This window comes from Strix aluco, chromosome 4 (assembly GCF_031877795.1).
Source record: "Strix aluco isolate bStrAlu1 chromosome 4, bStrAlu1.hap1, whole genome shotgun sequence".
In the NCBI taxonomy this organism is placed as follows: Eukaryota; Metazoa; Chordata; class Aves; order Strigiformes; family Strigidae; genus Strix; species Strix aluco.
The window spans coordinates 62,348,838-62,368,130 of NC_133934.1; the positions used below are offsets into that span (position 1 = coordinate 62,348,838).

The 19,293-nt window shown below is 43.3% G+C and overlaps 1 protein-coding gene across 1 annotated transcript in view; it reads right to left on the reverse strand.

Annotated features, from left to right (window-relative positions):
- ADGRL3 (adhesion G protein-coupled receptor L3) overlaps positions 1-19,293 on the reverse strand; it is a 514,763-nt gene that overhangs the window by 40,484 nt on the left and 454,986 nt on the right. Inside the window, exons 18-21 of the mRNA XM_074823334.1 lie at positions 17,694-17,903; positions 16,961-17,181; positions 9,629-9,695; positions 8,120-8,211 (exon numbers count right to left, since the gene is read on the reverse strand). Of these exons, the coding sequence (XP_074679435.1) occupies positions 8,120-8,211; positions 9,629-9,695; positions 16,961-17,181; positions 17,694-17,903 (590 nt within the window). The remainder of the gene's footprint in view (positions 1-8,119; positions 8,212-9,628; positions 9,696-16,960; positions 17,182-17,693; positions 17,904-19,293) is intronic.

The following is a 19,293-nucleotide window of genomic DNA, read 5'->3' on the forward strand; positions in this document are numbered from 1 at the left end:
AGGTGCTGCCATCAACATCACTGGGCAAAAAAGGCATCCAGACAGAAGTGCAACCTCAGAAGTTTTTTCAGCACCAGCAGGGTTTCTGTCTCCTAGGTGCTCACAAACTCTGCACTCAGGCAAAATATAAATGTGCCATATCTTTTCTTGGTAGGAAGCTCATAAATACTTCATTTTGTGCCATCTCCAACGGATTTTTCTGGGTTTGGTTTAGGCTGCCTGTTCAAAGTTTACCCATCCAGAGATGCAGATGAAGCTATATAGGAGCAGCACTGAGTTACCCAGGGACTAGGAAGCATGGTGCTTTCTTACACAGGATCCAGATAGATGCTAAGTCAACTGCCAGGCTTGTGAAGGCACGGTACTCTCCCAAGGCCATATAAAATGCAAAGACTGTAGCCTGAGCTCCTGTACAAGGAAAGTGAGGCAGGCAGTTTCTAATGCCCAGCTCAGTACTCTGTGGCTAACATCTAAACTTTGCACAGGGGGAGGTTTTCCAAAGGAGAGAAAAAACTATTCCTCATTTTCAGAAGTACCCAGATCATTTGGTCATCCTTGCAAAACACTCCTGTCAAGTTTTCTGGTGACAGAGAATGTGCTGCCTGCACGTCCCAAGAACCATTAAAACACACACTTCATTTCACATCCGAGTTTATCCAGACCCAAACACTAGGCTGGGGGCTCTTTTTGTTCCCTAGGATCAGATTATCCTTTCCTGGAGCAGGAATCCAGGGATGATTCCTCTCCAAAAGGCATCCCTGGAGCTGCTGTAATCTGAGCCTGCAGTCCCCAGAAGTCAGTGGAGTCCAGGAATGCTGCATATAGCACAGCTGGCTGGGAAGGAGAGGTTTTTAACTCCCTATTCTTGAACAGCCCGCTGAGTTAAGTCTTTCTATTTTGTTAGCAGGGCTGTATGAAAATCTTAACAGAAAGTTCATTCTTTAGAGGCACTGCTATTTTATTTCACATTGTAAGTTACAGGTAATGGCCAGTCAGGATTTCGGGTCATGTTTAACAGAGGTTTACTGTGGCTCCTGTAAGCATTACATTCATTAGCTTGTGTTTCAAACCCTTCATATCTTGGCTTTCCACCACTCACGCCAAAGCATGTACCTCCTTGAAGCTGCATAGGTGCACGTAACCTCCTCTCCCCACTTGCTGCTCCAAAGAAATCTGCACGTTGCCACAGACCCTCAGCCCTTACTTTATCAGGAAATGCGAATGCTGAAGATACAGGATTGGGCCTTCTGCACCCAGAAGCTGTGCTGGGCACACTCCCAAGAGCTGGACCCCTTCGTTGCACCATGTCCTTGCTGTGCACTCCCAAGCAACCGCAAACCCAGAAGTAATGAAGGATTAAATTGCTGCTGTTCTGCAAGTTGAGTCCCCCAGATGAACCCAATGCAATATTCCATTCCAGACCCTTTGGCATCACAAACTATTTCCAAGTGTAGTGTCTTACAATTAAACAAGAAAGATCTGGAAACCAAGAGATGAGTTTAAAGCTCAGTAGAAAGACATCTTCCTACTTTCACTTGTTTCCAATGGCTAGAATAAAGCACAAATTAATCTTCCTTTAGTAAAAGGATACCTGCTACAAATTATTGTTCTGCATCGGTAATGTAAGCTCTTCCTACCAAAGGAGAAGGAATCTTGCATTTTCAAAAGTCTAACTCGGTCCTCACTGCACCAAACCCAGGATGTTTACTTCTCCTGCATTTCAATCAGCTGAGTAAATAAAACTAGACTGGTAAACCTCTGTTCCTGCCAGCACAATACCGCTGTGTTAAATCAAGGATTTAATTTAAACATATCCGCAGATGATTTTTGGAAGTTCTATTTAACCTTTGTTTTCAATTTTCTACCTAACTCTGAGGATTTTTTTATGACTTAAGAAAACCCACAGGACTGAAACAACAAGCTAATCTGGGGGCTGGGATTAGTCATGTCTCTTTAAATAAAATACATATGTTGAAGCAAGAAAATGAGCAGATAATCACTTACACCCATACAACATATGGGGAGAGCAGGATATGGCAATGGTTTGTAAAGGAGGCATATTTTCAAAAGGGGCTTCTCAGTTTTGTGCCTGATGCTTCTCGCCCCTTGCCTCCCCCAGCCTGGGCCGGACACCCTGAAACAGCCCGGACTGGGCTTTGCAAGTTTTTATATAGTAATAATCAATGCTGAGTCTTTGCATTTGGCTCCTACTTTTGGCTTTTATGTTGCACATTCTCAGATTTATTTCTGTAAGCCTGTGAGCAAGAGACTCCCACGGAAAAAAATGAAAAATAAAGGAGTATGGTGTGAGTTTTGTATCAAGTCAGAAACTTGGGAGAACATAATACTTTTTAATTTATCCATTAAATCAGGGCTGTGTGCCTTCAGCCCCAGACCATTTGAAGCTCCCACAGCAGCCAGCATGCTGAGGAGGGCTTGTTTTGGTCATTTGGGGATTGATCTCTGAAGGCTGCAGTGCAGGACATTTCTGCATCATCCCCATTAATGGGATTTCAGGGTGTGTTCTTGTGAACGTGGCACAATAGCTAAAAACATTATCTCCTGCATGTTCGGAATAAATAAATTTTTTCCAGTGAATTTCAGGTTTTTGATATAGTGCTTATTTTATTGTTGCAGAAGATGGGATGGGAGCAGGTTTCCACAAGAGGGAAGAAAGCTGCAACAAAACTACAGTAATTAATACCAGGATTAAAACTATCTCAAGGCCCCTAATTAATGCCTCTTTACCAACAAAAGGAGCTCCCAGCTAAGACTCTGGGTCTCCCTGTCTGAAAGAAAGAAAATTAAATTTCCAGGATGACTTTTGGCTGGGTTTCTATTGCACAAACCCAGGACTACAGCCTGCCATGTTCCTCTTTGAATTGGTCCCTGTGAGTTGTGCTTTACAAAAAGCATCCAGGTGGCCTATGGCACAAGCCAAGCTATACCCTCACTAAACCGATAATGCAATAGAATAGGACAAAAAGAGAAGTGAGCTGACAAGGCCCTTTGCCTCCTGCCTTCTTTTTAGCAGGTCCACAACTGCACTTGGCAGCTACGGCCGACGCGTCACCCTTCCAAAGTAAATAAAATAAAATCTCGTTGCCACATACTGCAGCACAGAAGAATGTCAGGAAGTCTGGTCTGGCCAGAGGAAATGCTAACAAACCCAACCGTGGCCAGGCAGCGCTGGGGGGAGAGGGGACAGGCACCTGCGGGAACTTCAAAGGAAAGGTTACGTCTGTAAGGAAGAGAAAGGATGGCTTCTGGTCTCTGCTAGGAAAGAGGAGGTTTCACCTTCTCCCCTCCAGCCATTTGGAGATGGCCTGTGTAACTTCAGGTGTGGCAGCTGCTTGGCCCCGTTGATGAATCCTTTCAATCCGCTCATAGGATTTGCCTTTTGTTAACTAAATAACTGCTCTCCCCACCCATTTTTTTAACAGTTTTACATGTCAGTAACTAAAACGCCCCACATTGTGCACAATAACAGCATACAGCAAAGACAGGACCTCAGATTTCAGTAGGTATGGTGAAGAGCCATCTGGATTACCATCAGTGTAGCCCCTTTTTTCTTCCCCTTTACTAATGCCACAATGACTCAAATGAGCACTATTTAAATGGCTGCAGAACAAGCTCTGTACTGCCACACAACACAAAGGCATTTGGGGAGGGGGTTCCTCTGAAATCCTCCATTTTGCACATAGAATGGGGGTTAAGCATCCGGAAATATGTGGATGGTTTGTCATGCTGCAGCATCTGGCACAGGTTGGATGAAAACCTGGTGTGAGAGGACCACAAGCAGCCACAGTACATGCCTGACCACCCAGAAAGGAGATGATGGATGGAAAACTGAAGAACCATGCTGGACTATTCACATATAGATGTATTTTCCTTTGTCACAGAAGGCTTCCTACAGGAATGTGAAATATAAAAAAGATTCAGCGTACTCCTGTCTATGACAGTCTGAGACATTTTGCACATCTAACATCTACCCGGCACAATGGAAAAGTGTGAAGGAGAGACTTTAGCTGCTCGACTCCAGAAATCACTCCACACGGCAGCAACCTCCGGTAAAACAGCCTCACAGCTGCTCTAAAGTATTCCAGCTGGTAACACGTCCTCGTGAGGAGCCATCTGCTAGCAAGAGTGCATTGATGCCGCACTGATACGCCTATAGTCTCCACTCGCAGGCTATAGATGCAAGCAGCACAGCAGGCTTCTGCCATCTAAAAAGCTTGCATAGTCCCTGGCTTGAAAGATCTGTCTTCTCTGCAAGCCTGTAAGGGCTGGGGAAATCAACCCTCCAAAATAAAGCCTTCTCAGCTACATTTGTTGACAGTGCATCAGTTCATGCTCACAAGCAATTTCGTGCACCCCCTGCATGCCACTTACACTCTCAAATGGGCCATGAGCAAGACACCAGTGATGTGGGAGAGCTACCAAAGACGAAACAGTGCTCCTCACTGCCCATCTCTGCTCACCTACGTTTGCTGACAAGCTGTGTAAAGATGAAAGAGCAATGGCCACAGTGACCTCGAGTGTCCAGAAACAGCCATTGGAAAAGGCTGGGAAGGAAAATCCCCTCCTGCCCCGCGTTTGGGGAGGCATGGGCAGAAGCTACACGCAGCACCCAAGAAGCAACCGTTTTGGTGTCCTTGTCTGCGTTACTTCATACTGAAGAGATCTTTAAAAGGCAGAAGAGATCTCCACTCTGGGTGAATCCTTAAAATTTCTGTTTTAACGTACTGAAGGAAGAAGTCAAACTGCACTTTTTCAAAAGGCTCTAGGTAAAAGCATGCTGCTTTTGGTGATGGTACGTGTTGTGAAATGGGAGCTAGTCTGCCCTCCTGGCATTGGTGGCAGTCACAGAAACTTTTACAGCTCCAAACAATGTATCCCATGTACACGAGCTGACATCTTTTCCTGACTACATGCCTCAAAAGCAGGACTAGAGCATGAACCGCACTGTCTCAGCAGGCGCAATCCATTGAATAGACTTAGTACCAACCTGCTATACAGGGAGGATGCTCTTGACACAGGGAGAAGGACCCACATATAGCTACCCTACTTCCCTCTTTAAAGTGCTAGGCTAAGCTGGAAAAGTTAACGTGGGTAAAAAATAAACTGACGCTGTAGTCATCAAATCTCTTGCTGGGTAACCCCTAGGAAACCAGTGGTCCACCGCGGGAATGTCAGATTCTCCCATGCTGGCATAATAATACAGGGACTGTTCCTGAAGGTTAGGGAAGTTTATTTTTACAACTTTGCACAGTGCCTACAAATCTTCCAGCCACACAGCATCTGGTTCAGGCACTGCCCTTTGAATGGCTTTTCTGTTGGTGCAGTAATTAAAGGTATCCCAGGTGACACCTGATACCTTATCAAGTTCATTAATTTAAGTGGAGTTATTTGGCTCTCTATTTTCTATACTTCATAATGTATTTCTAACCTTTAAAGTGACATAGGCAAGCACCAGATTGCAGGGGCGCTTATTAACAGCCTATTAAAATATTTTATGGCCTTTATTTTTATGTTGCCATAGGGAATCAACTATTTTGCTGTTGTTGAACAGGCTCAGGATTTATGTTGCGAGAGCTTCACCACAGCCTAACACTGAGCAGTGCTAGGAAATGAACTGGGAGAACAAACTCCCATTCAGCTCCCTGTGTGCCGTAAAGCTGTCATACGCAGATGGCAGCAAGGGGCCCTCCAGTGCAGGCCCTCAGTTTGGTTTGGTTTTTAAAATATAAACCAGTAAGATAAGATGCAAGGCTCTGAGACCATGCTGAGAGCCAGAAAAGTCAGTGCGTGTCTTGAGAAACAGATCTGGGTGTATTTTCACCAACCATATAGACCTACAGAGGTAAGCTCAGAAAGGATCTTCCTGGCCACCTATGAAATAACATGGTCTGTTGCTTTTTATTCCAGAGCTGCTGTATCACATCCACATTTTGCAACTGAGCTAGAGCCAATGACTTTGGAAGAAGACCACAATCTTACCTAGAAGATGACTACAATTTTACCTAGAAGATGACTATGATCTTACCTAAAAGTTTTCCAGAGATTGCAAGCCCCTCACACCCCTAGGAACATTCCCTCAAAGGTGAATTCTCTTCTTTGTTAAAAATCTGCACCTTCTAACTCAAGCATATCCAATATTAGGACAATACATGCCTTGGATTTAGAGACTTAACTTTGTCCTGCTTAGGTATTCAGAAATTATAGTCAAGTCCCTTCTGAAATTTTTGTTTTGATAAACTTCCTAGGGTGAGCTTGGGGTCTTCTTGAGTTTATATTTTGTTTCTCTTGTCTTTTCAAGCATAAAAAATAATTTGTAATGAAGCAACACATTTGGAAGGGTATCAGCAACACACTTAAGTATTTTAATGGCTTGTGTTTTCAAAACGTTTTAAAGAAGTCAGATCAGGAATAGACACTCATCTGCCAAAGAATCTTATAAAATATTTTACAATGACATTATAATTGACATAACTGGTTGTATAAACTCCTGGCATTTTAAACAAAGATACTAGAGATTAGCACAAGCAAGATTATTCAGTAGGCAATTATTATTTCTGCTTTAATTATAAGGGCTTTGTTGTTTTTTTTCCCCAGTTTTTAATTTAAATGTCATACTGCAAAGCTTTCTAGACAGATTTTGTGTGGGTAACCTTAGAAAGACTGTTCTCAGCGAGCAATCCCATAGCACTAATGCATGATGAGTAGTCATATTAATAAGTGTTATTAAATGTACCATTCCTTTAACACCTCATCCAAGACTGAAGGAAAGACTACTACGCTGGGATCAGTCCTGGTCATCCAGGAGAGACTGCTCCTCCAATTTCATTTTATAGCTAAGCGATGGCAGGAGATACAGAGGCACACTTGCAGAAGAGCCTGCCCACAACCTGGGCAGGGACAGACACGGCAAACAAGCACCCTGGGTGCCTGAGCTCACTGGGGTCTCCTGCATTTGTACAGGCTCCAGCCCCCTTTCCTCACAACCCTCAAAGAAGCAGCTGTGCCTAAGAAACTAAAACTTCATCCACAGGACCATGCCAGGTCATGGTACGCCAGTGGCACTGCAAGCCTTGTCTGCCTGGGAAGTTTAAGAGGGAAGACTGACGTAGTTTAAATTAAAGCTGCATCTGTGAGAGCAGCTCAGTGGTAAGAACAGTAACCTCGCTGAGAACTGTCTTGTAACTATGCAATTCAGTCATCTCCTAATAAGCTCCCCTCACGCCTCTTCCCCTGCTCCCACCATGGGAGAACCAACTTCTAGCTGTGTTGTACAATGCTCTCCTTTCCTGGGCTGGCAATACAGCACTGACTGCCAACAGTTTCCTCCTCCTGAAGTTCATTGGATGGTTTTATTAATTAGCAGGCTCCCCATCTTATCACGTGCTGCACCTGAAATCCCACTTCTATTTTTGAAGCAAGTAATTAAAACCAGAGGTACTTGAATAAACAGGCACTGATGGAGACTAATATTCTATCAATACAATGAAACAGCTTGCTAGGCAGTAAGATGCCCAGGCTCAGACGCTAACAGAGTCCAAGGGCAAAACATGCCTTGGCTGGCAAGCACATCCTCTAATGTGGGCACCTCCAAGTAAACCCCCAGTAACTTTGCTGAAACTAATCAGATTCTGGGGAGAATTTGGGTCATTAAATCTGTCAAGGGCCAAAACAAACAGAAAAGAAGTAAGGCTGTCACCCCTGGAGCACAAAGAAATAGTAATGATCAACAATTTCAACACCTTCCCTGTAGAGACTGCAATAATTAGCTGGTAATTATCAGGCATGATTTCCTTTTGCATAGAGGGACTAGGAGGTTACCTGCTTCAAGGACAGCAAATGGAACTTTGCTTCCTTCATGCATTGCATGGAAAATGCCACCACTGGCAGCCAAATCCCAATAAAGACAGTGCTTCACCATCAGCCACTTGTTGGTACCAATTAGAAACCACTCTGCAGTGCCATAACCCAGCATATTGCCCCTGGTTATCACTGCTGCCAGCGGAGTTTGTTCCCCTGTAAGCTCCTCAGAGGGGAACAGGAGCATACACAGCAAAAGACAGAAACAGGCAGAGAGAAAGAAAAAAACCCAACCACTTACTTGATATTGTCAAGACATCCAGATTCAGGTTTCAGTATGGCAGTATGATGAAACATTTTATAGAGAGCGATCCCGAGGAAGATGACATTAAGCTGCGGGGGGGGGGGGGGGGGGGGGGGGGGGGGGAGGGGAAAAAAAAAGAGGATTACGTGACATGGCACAACATGATGGGGAGAAAGTCAGCTTCTTCTCTGTAACAAATGAGTTGCTGTAGGAAATGAGGTCTCACTATAGTTTTAGAGTGACTGCATCACAGAAAATTGCCAAGCATGTTATAAGGTGAGCTGGCCTGTAGACTGCAGGACAGGTGATGCCACAGCATTACCAAAGCCATGGCAGTGCATTTGTTACTGATATGGGGCTGGTTCCAACATCAGCTGTAGTGCTTCAAATGATGTTATGGAAAATTAAAAATATTTTCTGTAACAGCTCTTCTGTGTCTGAGAGGTGTACAGTTGTGAAAAGTCATTCCAAGCGTCTTGCTTAGTGGCCCCATTGTAATGAAGCAAAAAAGCATCCTTTTCTGTGAATATATACTTTAAATACATTGTAATGGAAAGATGGGCTGGGAAACCACAACTGCTGAAGATGCTTAGCACAATGAAAAGCTGAAAAATTAAAAGGAAAAAGAGTTTGATTTGTGCTGTAAAAGATGTGATGGCGTTTTAATGCCTCAGTGTTACCAAGGCTGCCAATTCCTGGAAAGGAGTTCCCCCAAAAGCCCAGGCCAAGGTTTGCAACATAATCAAAAAGGGAAGATATCTTCCTTATGAATGAATTGCTTAAGGGGGAAAAAAACCTAACAGTTGTAGCTGGTGGCACAGTCCCCTCCCTTATGTGGAAGGCTGATGAAACAGCCCCCAGTTGCAGGAGAAGCAGAAGAAGCAGGGACAATGTCTGCATTGAAGTGAGAGTGCCTGGTTTGCTGTGTTAGCCAAACTGTAGTCTATTCAAAACAAAGGATGGTTTATTTAAGCCATATTGTAGCGATTAAAGTATAAGAAAACTCCAGCTGCCTCTAAAGTTGGGTTCTCTACCTTGCTGCTGTGTTAGCTGATACACTGGCAATGTGCTAACCGTGAAGTCACATAAGCTTCAACTTCTGCCAGGGAGGAAAAACCCCCATCAAACCTCTCTTCCAGTTTGGACTTCATTTCATTCCCCCCATCCCAGACTGCCCTTTTTTGCATGATCGATGCAAAGCTTTGCTCTGGAATTCAAAAGGGGGGGGTAGTGAATGGCATCAGAGTTTGGCACTTCTGAATGTCCAGTGATAGAAACCAAACTCAGCAAGCACTCGCTCCAAAGATCCCTGGCCTGTTTTGATCAAGTATTTTGCAATGCCAAGAGCCTCTCGTAATAAGCGTCTAATTGCTTGTGCCAGGTGGGGTCAAAGAAGAACATGCCTTTCTCAAATTAATCTGTGTAAATTAAAGATAAAGAGTAAAGGAACAGCAAAAGTTTTATTTCTTGACCTGAGAGATGGAGTAGTTAATTAGGAGTTCTTACCATAATTATCAAGGTCGCTGGTCCTATAAAGCTCCAAATGAAGTAGGTGTCAAGTCGGAGCCAACATCTGTAATGAAACACAGGGGAGAGAAGGCATTCAAGGACTGCACCCAGGACATACATCAAGAGTGAGCGAGTGACAGAGAAGAATGTGAGCTGCAAAACACGCCGGTGGGAGACAGGAAATATTACATTGCTTGTTCATTTAAATGCTGAATTATGTGCCCAATTTCTGACAGCGCTATTGATGGAGTAAGATAATTACCTCTGGAGGAAGCAGGGAGAAAATGGCACAAGGCCTAGTTGCTAAGGCTTCCTGCATCTGTTGGAAAAAAAACCTTAAAACTGTGGGGTTTTTTAAGGAAGGGGTCCGATGAGCATCCATGGAGCTTCTTCTTTGCTTTAAGCTCCTCTTGCCTCTCCAGCTCTGATGCAATGCAAGCTGTCTGTCAGCTGTCAAGCAAGATGACATTTCTCCGACAAGCAGATCAGAGCAAATTTGGTGCAAATAGGAAGCATGATTTGGATAACAGAAGGCTGAGGTTTAATTAGGTTCAGCAACTTCCTCTTTAGAGCATTTTATTTCTCTGAACCTCCGGAGTGTTTTGTTTCCACTAATGTTTCGAGGTTGCATATGGTCTGCGCTATCACATGAAGTTGATTCATGGCTTAAAACTAAATTATTAATCGCTTAATTTCAACCGCATTTAATACTCCCCACATTTTTTAAGGCCCCTGGGAAATTACATTTCCATTCCTAGTTCATTCCAGGCGACAGGAAGATAAAATGGAAGTGACTGGTTACAAGACAGACGAATATAAATTCCAAGAAAGTTTTGCACGATGTTTAAAATAATAGTGTCTTGTCGTGTTTGCAACACTGCAAATCACAGTTCCATTTATACACAGAGGACTAAGAAAGCATAAAACCATTCTACTAAACATCCGATGGAGTTTCATAATTAGGCAAGTGACAGGAACTGTGCATATGAATTTATCATGGTGGAAGAGATAGCAGTTCTCACAAATGACAGCTCTAGTGCACGTGCTGAATGTTTTTTCCCTTCCAATGGACTTTGCATTAGGCAGAAAGGTCTGTGCCAGCAGCCCCACGGAGATCAGCAGGAGCCACCTGCCGAGAGAATAAAACATGCCCTGAACCTCTACAACTGGGAGAAGCCAGGAGATGAATAAATTCAAAGATGTAGAGAAAGCTTCTCACTTCCCTCCCTGACCATATAAATTTCAGGTCTTGTCAGTGTTGAAGATGTTTCAATATACATATGGTCGTAACACTATTTGTCACAAATTAAAATACCATCACTTCCGTGACCGTCACTCCTGAACTGCCTCTGCAGCTGTTCATCCAGAATCTTCATGTGACAGCATCAAAATCTTAATGTGAGAGGCAAACAGAGACTTTCAGAGCAATTGTGAGGAAATCTTGTTTCCTCTGTGGCTGCAGAAGTTCAAGGTGATTTAGATGCAGCTGGTAATGGAACAACACGAGTGACTAGAGACTATTTGAGTCTCATTTCCTATAGGAAAGGGTTTATGCGATCATGACATCTGTGTATCACCCATAATAACATCTGAAATGTCGCCCAATTGCAACTAGATTTGACAGAGGAATAGAGGTTTCAAGGATAATGAAGTCCCTGTAAAAAGCCCTCTCCCCCATCCCTGAAAAAAGATGTCTGCATAGCAGCAGCTCACACATTACACGGCATTTCAGACTTTATATCTACCACATCCCATAGGAAAAAAGTATAACTAGAGCTTATGCCTCAGCTGCCACGTATAAATCAGGGAATATGCAGCCCCACAATTTTTTTCTACTGATAATAAGAGTGACGGTGCGTGGGAGAGGACTGAGAGGGTTGTTTGCTTTTTTTTTTTTAAAAATTAAAATATTTTGAACTTTTTGTCAGTTTAACATTTAAAATGTTCCCCAGCCCCTGCTGCACAGGAGTCAGGAGCACAGTGTATTTTCATTGCCAAGCAACTTGGTTTTCCTTCAGCACAAAGAGTGAAATGGCTCTTGGAAAGCCCAGGGAAAAGGAAAGACATAAACCCTCTCTTTACTCCTTAAAGCATGATGGCCAGCCATATGCTCACATCTGATGCAGCTGGTTTTGAATGCATATAGATTGGGACACGGGGAAAATCGGTGGAAGCTGAAATACAGCATGAGGGAAAAGCCATGCTGGGCTGAGTAAAGAAGCGTGAAGCAACTGGTTTCCTTTCCAGTCAGCCAAATGGATAAGTTTTCCACGCCATTCCCCTAAAAAATCTGTCTCTTCGGTTGTGGAGCACAATTCAGTGTCATAAGAGGGATGCTGTGGATGGGAAACAGATGAGGAGCCGGGTCCTGCCCTCGGGATAAGCAGGGGACAGGCATGGAGCAAAAAGGTCCCCTTCCAGTGAGAGATGGCTTCATCTAAGCAAGAGTACAGCTTGCAAAAATCAGAGAAGGCTTTTTCCCACCTCTCTACATCTTTAAAGAATGTGATGTCATTTTTTGTTTGTTTGAATAGAAGAATCATCTTTCTATGAAACTGTGTAAGACACTCAGTCTTGGGTGACTAAATGGAAAGCTGCAGGACTGCCTCTAATCTGCAGAGGGACTTAAAAAAGCTGGGGTTTTTTGTGGTCATCAGGAAGAGATGTAACTTTGAACCTGTTTTAAGTCATAGCTCATTAAAAATGCAAATTAAGACCAAAACATCAAAACACAGGCATCTCGCCAATTGCATTGAGGAGCTGTAAATTGCTAATCAGACAAGTACCACACTGAGCTTTTCTTCCCTTAAAAGACAAAAACCCACACGCACAATGAGCTGCATAAATGAGCTCCTCAAAACAAGGAAGCAATCAGGCAACTCACTTCCCAAAGTTGCTAATCTTGGGCTGCTGAGTTACTTCTGACCCCACATGCGCAGCTGCACCGTGAACATGGACTTGCTGCATTACAAGTTTAGACTTTGCTGCCACTAAGCAAACGAGCTGCTTCAGGGCTCAGTACAAGGCAGATTGGATTATCTGAAAATCTGCGGATGCAGGGAATGCTGCTCAAAACCCCACTGCTTCTTCCAAGACTCTCACCAGCATATTAGTGCTCGTAACGAGCTCTGTGGCACTGCTTTCCTTTACTTTTTAATTTCCTCCTTTTCCACAGTGACAAGCTGCTATATTCACCTAAAGCTTTTCCCAAGTAATAAAGACTACAAAGAGTTTACTCTATTTTCTGCATGAAGAGAAATCAAATACTAAACTATCCCTGGTGTGCATTAAATATAACTAATAAACAATCATTAGCTGCCATTGGACCATAAAATTTGAAGAGCCCTAAACATATCATGTTGTTCATGGGAGCTCAGCTGTTTGTTTCACGTGGCTATACAGCCTCCTTGTCTGGGTGCAGTAATGGGGATACGTATGCACAAGATGTGCCTTTGAAGGGCGCAATACAGGTTCTGCTTAAGGCAGTCCAGTGTCCACATTGCTCATGCTTCCTCCTCCAAATACCCAGCATGAACACTGAAAATAAAACAAGTTCAGTGGAGTCACCCAAGACAGACTGTGTTGTTAGAAGCTATTTTCCAAGCAACATTAACATGCATAAAATGTTGGCGGCTGGCTGATGGACTTGGAGGCTGCGTGCACACACCGGGCTTTCATTTTGCTTTCTGACAGCTGGATTGCTTATCATGTATATGCTGCTTTATAGCATACCAAAAAGGGGGGAGATGGGGGGGAGAAACCATAGAGAGATTCCTGTCATGATGAATTTGATCACCAGTGGATTAATATACCTACAAGTATGTTTTCTAAAATATATTGAACCATTCAAAGCATAGCTGCTTTCCTCTGAGGTTTGTAAGAGGCATTGATATGAAATCCAGGACAGTATGGGAATATGGAATAGCTTCTTGCTGTTGATTTTTGGATGGCCTGCTACTTGAGCGCATCCTCTCAAAGGGAGGCTGCTAAAGTCTTAACCCATCTTTTACTGAATTTTAGACACATCTTCAAACACTAACAACAACCGCAAATGCTATTTTCCTTCTGCATTTCACAGCACTGCCCACCATGATGCCTGACATCAGCTTCGGCCAGGAGATGGATGGATTTGGTTAACACACAGGAGAAGGCAAATGATGTAACTTTTTAAAACTGCAATCCCAGTATCTTTTTTTTTCAGCAAAACTTGATACATGGCCATTTAAGACACAGCAGCTGAAGACCTGGCCCATAAGAAACGGTCACTTGGAAGTTCATGTGAGCATTCCCAGAATCGCTTTGGCAATGTTGGGGGACCACTGTCTGCAGTGGGGCTTCCTGCTTTTCACCTTTACTTTAGAAATTACCATCAGAAAAACATTTCCAAATTATCTGGGGGGAAGGGCCAAGCACGACTCAGCTTGCTCATACGAACAGTCGCTGCTGGCTTGAATGGGATGATCTTTTAATGGAACCACTATGCTGCTGCTTGGTTATAAAAGCAAATTAATCTCCTAATATGAGTGGCTTGAACTGCTCTTACACAAAATCGCTTCAGAAAATCACAGGCACCAAGTGATGAGCAAAGAAACAGAGAACAACTGCCTGTTCTTGGCTATATAATCTGGGCATGCGTTACAGGAGGGTTGGATTTAGAAAGGAAGATGAAATCAAGAAAACCTACATTGGGTGTCTAAGCAAATCATTCTGAGATGTATGAATGGTGGCACCAAATGCCAGGCAAAAAACAAATAACACTAACAGCTCCATAAGTCCTGCTTAAACAAATGCAATAAATAATGGAGGGAGGCAAGTAATATATTCCAGAGGATGTTTTACAAAACCTGGCAAAACCAAGCAACTTCTTGCAATCAAATTATGTATGCCTGGCATATAGTTCACTACAAATTCTAATCAGTTCTACCCTTCTAATAACATTATACAGAAAAATACATCATCATCCATCAACCAGATGGAGCATGATAGTTATACAAAACATATTGTATGTTTTTTATTTTCCACTATGAGAACGTGATAAAATTGTGCACTCTGAAATTAGAGATTATAAATAAATATTTTAGGCTCTGCAAATCTCTGTAAATATTTATTTGCAAAATATTATATATACACGTTTAATCATTAAAAATACTACTTTATGCTGTGGGGAGGGAGAGAAATTTTACTGGCACAGACATAGGACTGCTGCCTCCTCAACACAAAGATAGCAAAGTTTTGTTGTTCGCCTCCAGTGAATTTCAGCCAAACTTTCTGCCTGTACCTCCCACGCCATGGAAACATTTGGGCACCCAAGGCCTGTTGGGAAAAGGCAGCGTATCCCATGGAATATGTTTATTTTGCTGTGCTTCAGAAAGGTCCATATATTCATTTAACAGGAGCAGAAACATTTCTGTTATGCAAAGCTGCCATGGTGCTTTATGGGAGCTGTGGTTAGGTGCCGTATGTTCCCACTCTCTACAGGCATCATGCTGCGTGCTGCTATCTCCCAGAACCTACACTGGTACTCAGGTTGTCCCTACAGAGCATCACAAGGGACTCTGCAAAGATGAGGGCAGATGCAAATCAACTGCTGTCTCATGTCCAAAGAAATACACTGGGCTTGTGGATGTCCTTTTACTATGAGGGAAGGAAGCAAGACATTTCCAACACCCAAAAGAAACAGAGAACTCTGAGAGAATGCAGTTGGTGCTAGCTTGCATTGCAAACTAGCTGTAATGCTGGGTTTTCCTGGTAGGCAGCCCAAAACATTGAGAGGGAAGTGAAAAGGATCGCTCTGGTGCTAGAAGCCCTGTGATGGTAATGCTACAGAAGTCACAGGGTGAACAGTGTAGAAGGCAGCCACTAAAACACCAGACTGCGAACCGGACCGGTGGGGACACAGCTTCAGCAGTGGCAGATGTGCTGGAGCATGTCAGCTGGCTTTCCAGGGAGCCAGACTCGTGGCCCTTTGGTTGTAACATGCTTGAGGCTCAATGTGCCCCATGTAAGCCACTGTGAAGAGACAGGTCCTCCACAGAAACACCGCAGTAAGAATAAATTTGTCTAAATGGACAAGGTAGAATGTTTCAATACCTGATTCAATGGGGGCTTATATATCACTCAAGACAGGATGTGAACAGAAGAGTTGGTTGGGGAAGAAAGCAGGTGGCAGCTGATGGAAACTATAATCAGCTGTTGTGTTACTTTTTCTTTGCCTCCTAGGCCTGTCAAAGTCGGTCAAAGTACTTTGAATAAATTGGTAGAGATCCTTGAAAACTTACTCCCTCCTACCTTTATCTGTGTGGGATATTTCCTTTCCAGAAAGTATGACATTTATACAAATTCAAGTTGCTGTTCTCCTACTCATGGGAGGAACACAATGCAAATATCCAGCTGGGGTCCAAGCCTACCTGCTTGGTACATGGATCATGAGCAGCTCCATTGCTCTACAGATTTGCTTCCACAAGGAACCAGGATCCTGTATACCAATAAGCTTTCAAGCAAAAATTTTGCAGTTGAATTTAACAGAATATCAACTGCTGCCATGACCTGACCTGACCTATGCTAAAAAGGAGCTTTAAAAACGCTACTAGCTCATTGATATGTATGCTTTCAGATTGAGTCCTTAACTCAGTTAAAATGACAGGGGAAAGGCAGCCTGACAAGGGAAAGGAAAAAAAAAAAAGTCAATAAAAACACATTGTTAGTGCTATTGTAACAAAGCTGGCAAAGAAAATCAAAGGCTCAATTTTCCCTTTGTTTTTCATTAGACGGTGTTGCATGATCATCTAAATTGTGCTTTGATACCAGCTTCAGCAATGTTGAAAACATTTAAGAATATTCATAATGATAAATGATGTAGCTGTTCTGATTTGCAAAGAGTATAATGCACTCCACAGTCACCACCTATTTTGCTTGCAGGTTCTGTTAATTTGATAGAACACTTAAAAAAGCGGAAGAATAAAGCAGTGTTTCATCATGTAAATGAGAAATACTCTTTGGTTAGAGAAGAAGGATGACCTTTCTGATACAGTAGCAAACTGAGAAATGGGACAGCCACCTCTGCTGATATTATGCAATGATGTGATAAAATTTTCCCCAACTGACTTCCCCAAGAAAATACCTTTGCATATCATTTCATAGTGGGAAATTTGTTCTGTAACATCACAGACTGTGTTGGAGACACAGAGATAAGGCAAGACATGCCTCCTGCCTGAGCTCTGCGTGCACAGGCCTCCTTTGCCTGCCAGGTCTCTGGGCTCTTCGCCTCCCTTTGTCATCCCCACTCCCATCCTTCCTGACCAGGTCCAAGCAGTGCCAAGCCTCACTCACACTTTGTCCGTGCCGTAGCTCCGGTAATCCACCGCTGCTGATACAGCCACAATCAGCGCAGGCATGCCGTAGCCAACCAAATAGAAGTACTTCCTCCTGGAGTGTTCGCTCTCAAAAACCTCCACCAGCATGATGTAGAGCTGCACCCCCTCCAGGAACATCCAGGTGAAAGCTGCCAGGAAGAAGAAGTGCAGGAGGGCAGCAAAGACGGCACAGGCAATCTGTGTACGGATTGAAAAGAGCAAGGGAAGGTGTTTGTAACATGCTGAATTAATGTAACAGTCAGGATTACTCTTACTGGGAGGTTTAATGAGGGAGTTCTTATCTTCCCTTCTCCAAAGGAAGAAGTTTTTTTTCACTTGGAAAATGTCTGTGAACTATTTTAAAATAGACACGTCTCTGCATATATAAATTGTATTAAAAGATACAAAGGTAGGTACGTACACAATCTGGCAAATAAATATATAAAGAGGTACGTAGCATAAGTGTATTTTTACAACCTGCTTATTAAACATACACACACGTGTTATTTACAAACAACACACATAAAGCCCCTGAAATCACAGCAGGCATCAGCATTTGACTTCCAGTTAACAACTAGGGGCCCAACCCTGTGAGGATTCATGCATGGAATTAAAGCAGTGCTGAAACATATCTCATTGCATGGTCAAACACCCCATTACGCACTGAGACGAGGGCCTGTGGCAGGAGCAGAAAGTGCTTTGCCTCTTACCGGCTGGTCAGTCCGGTTGATGCCAATGAGGAAGAGGAGTTCTGCCACGAAGAGGCTGATGCACAAGTTCTTGTGAATTGTGTTGCGGTCGCTCTGCAATCCACGGAAGAAGCAGAAGGTGAAGATGCAGATCAGGAGGCAGACCAGTGAGAGCAGGATGCCAACCCACGTGATAAAGTCCAGGAGCAGGTCATGGACTGCATCGCTGTGCTGGAGATAAAACCAAAAAAAAATCATTGGTCACATGCTGCATGACTTCTAATCCATCTCAGACACAGAGTGAGGTTGTCTGAGACCCTTTCTCAAATATGTGTATCTGTTAACCAAGCTGTGGTGCAAGAGACCAATAGCAGAAATGGACCTAGACTTGAATCCTGCATCAAGAAAGCTGCAACCTGAAACACAGATTCCAAGGCATCTGGCAAGCTGCAGGTGTCCTGAACAGACTCAGACCCCACAATATCCTAGAAGCAATGATGATGCTGTTGAAAATATCAAGATGTCATAGCTAGTCTTGTGTGCAGCTCCACCTTTCGCACACAACAAAGAAGCGGACGCACAGTATAAAGAACCATTGAACGCTGTGATTCAAGTGTAAAAACGTTTCATGCTAACAACATCACGGAGATTACAACAAGTCCATTACAACCACTTACCAACAGTGAAAAAAGACTCTCTTTGAACGTTCACAGAGACATATGAGCTTGGAGGCTTTGGACAGAAAGAGATCATTTAAAAGTCTTTGGTTTTTTGGTTTGGTTTTTTTTTTTCACTGAGGAAGGAGAAAGAAAGTTGACTTTTCTTTTTCAAACCTTAGAGCTATATTTTAAAACTCCTGGGAAGTCAGACTGATCCCTGAAACACTACCCAGAAAAAAAGACAGACCTTTTAACATGAATTTGCTTTTAAATTGTAACAGAACAGTGATTTTAAGACAGCCTGGAAAGTGGGTGATTCCCTGTGATGAACTTGTAACATGGTTTTACCCCAAAGCCATGTAAACACGGGCATTGCAGTGGCAAAGTTAGGCAACCCAGCAACAAAGATTTGTGAGAGGCAGCATAGGTGTGCCTTGGCTTTGCTGATAAAACAGATGGATTGCTTCTGGTCTTACACTGCATGTCCTTCCCAGAAAGGGACGAGGGTGCTGGGACCCTAACACAGAGGGTATCCCACTACCTTATTCAGACTGTAAAACTTGCCTGTAAATCCCTCAAGTTTCCACCAGATGCAGTGAAATGAAAGGTATCATTACTTAGTAAAATGTAAATAAGAAATGAGAAATAAATGGTGAGTCACGAGATGGCTGCTCAGGGCTAAGTTAGAGTCAATGAGCTGAGGGAAAGATTGGCTGGAAATCTCTGGGGGCTTTTCAAAAAGACCAGGGAGGCTTGAAACCCAGCTTTGTGGTCCACGAGGCTGTGTTATAAGTGGTATTTACATTCCCCTCCACTTCTGGCATTTTGATGACTTAGGCATTATGCAGGCTGGCAAATACAATAGTGTCACACTTCAAAAAGCTGGGACAAACTGGAAACATTTTCCTCCCTGTGGGATAAAAGCTTATGACAGATGGAGGGAAAAGGTGATTAATTTATCC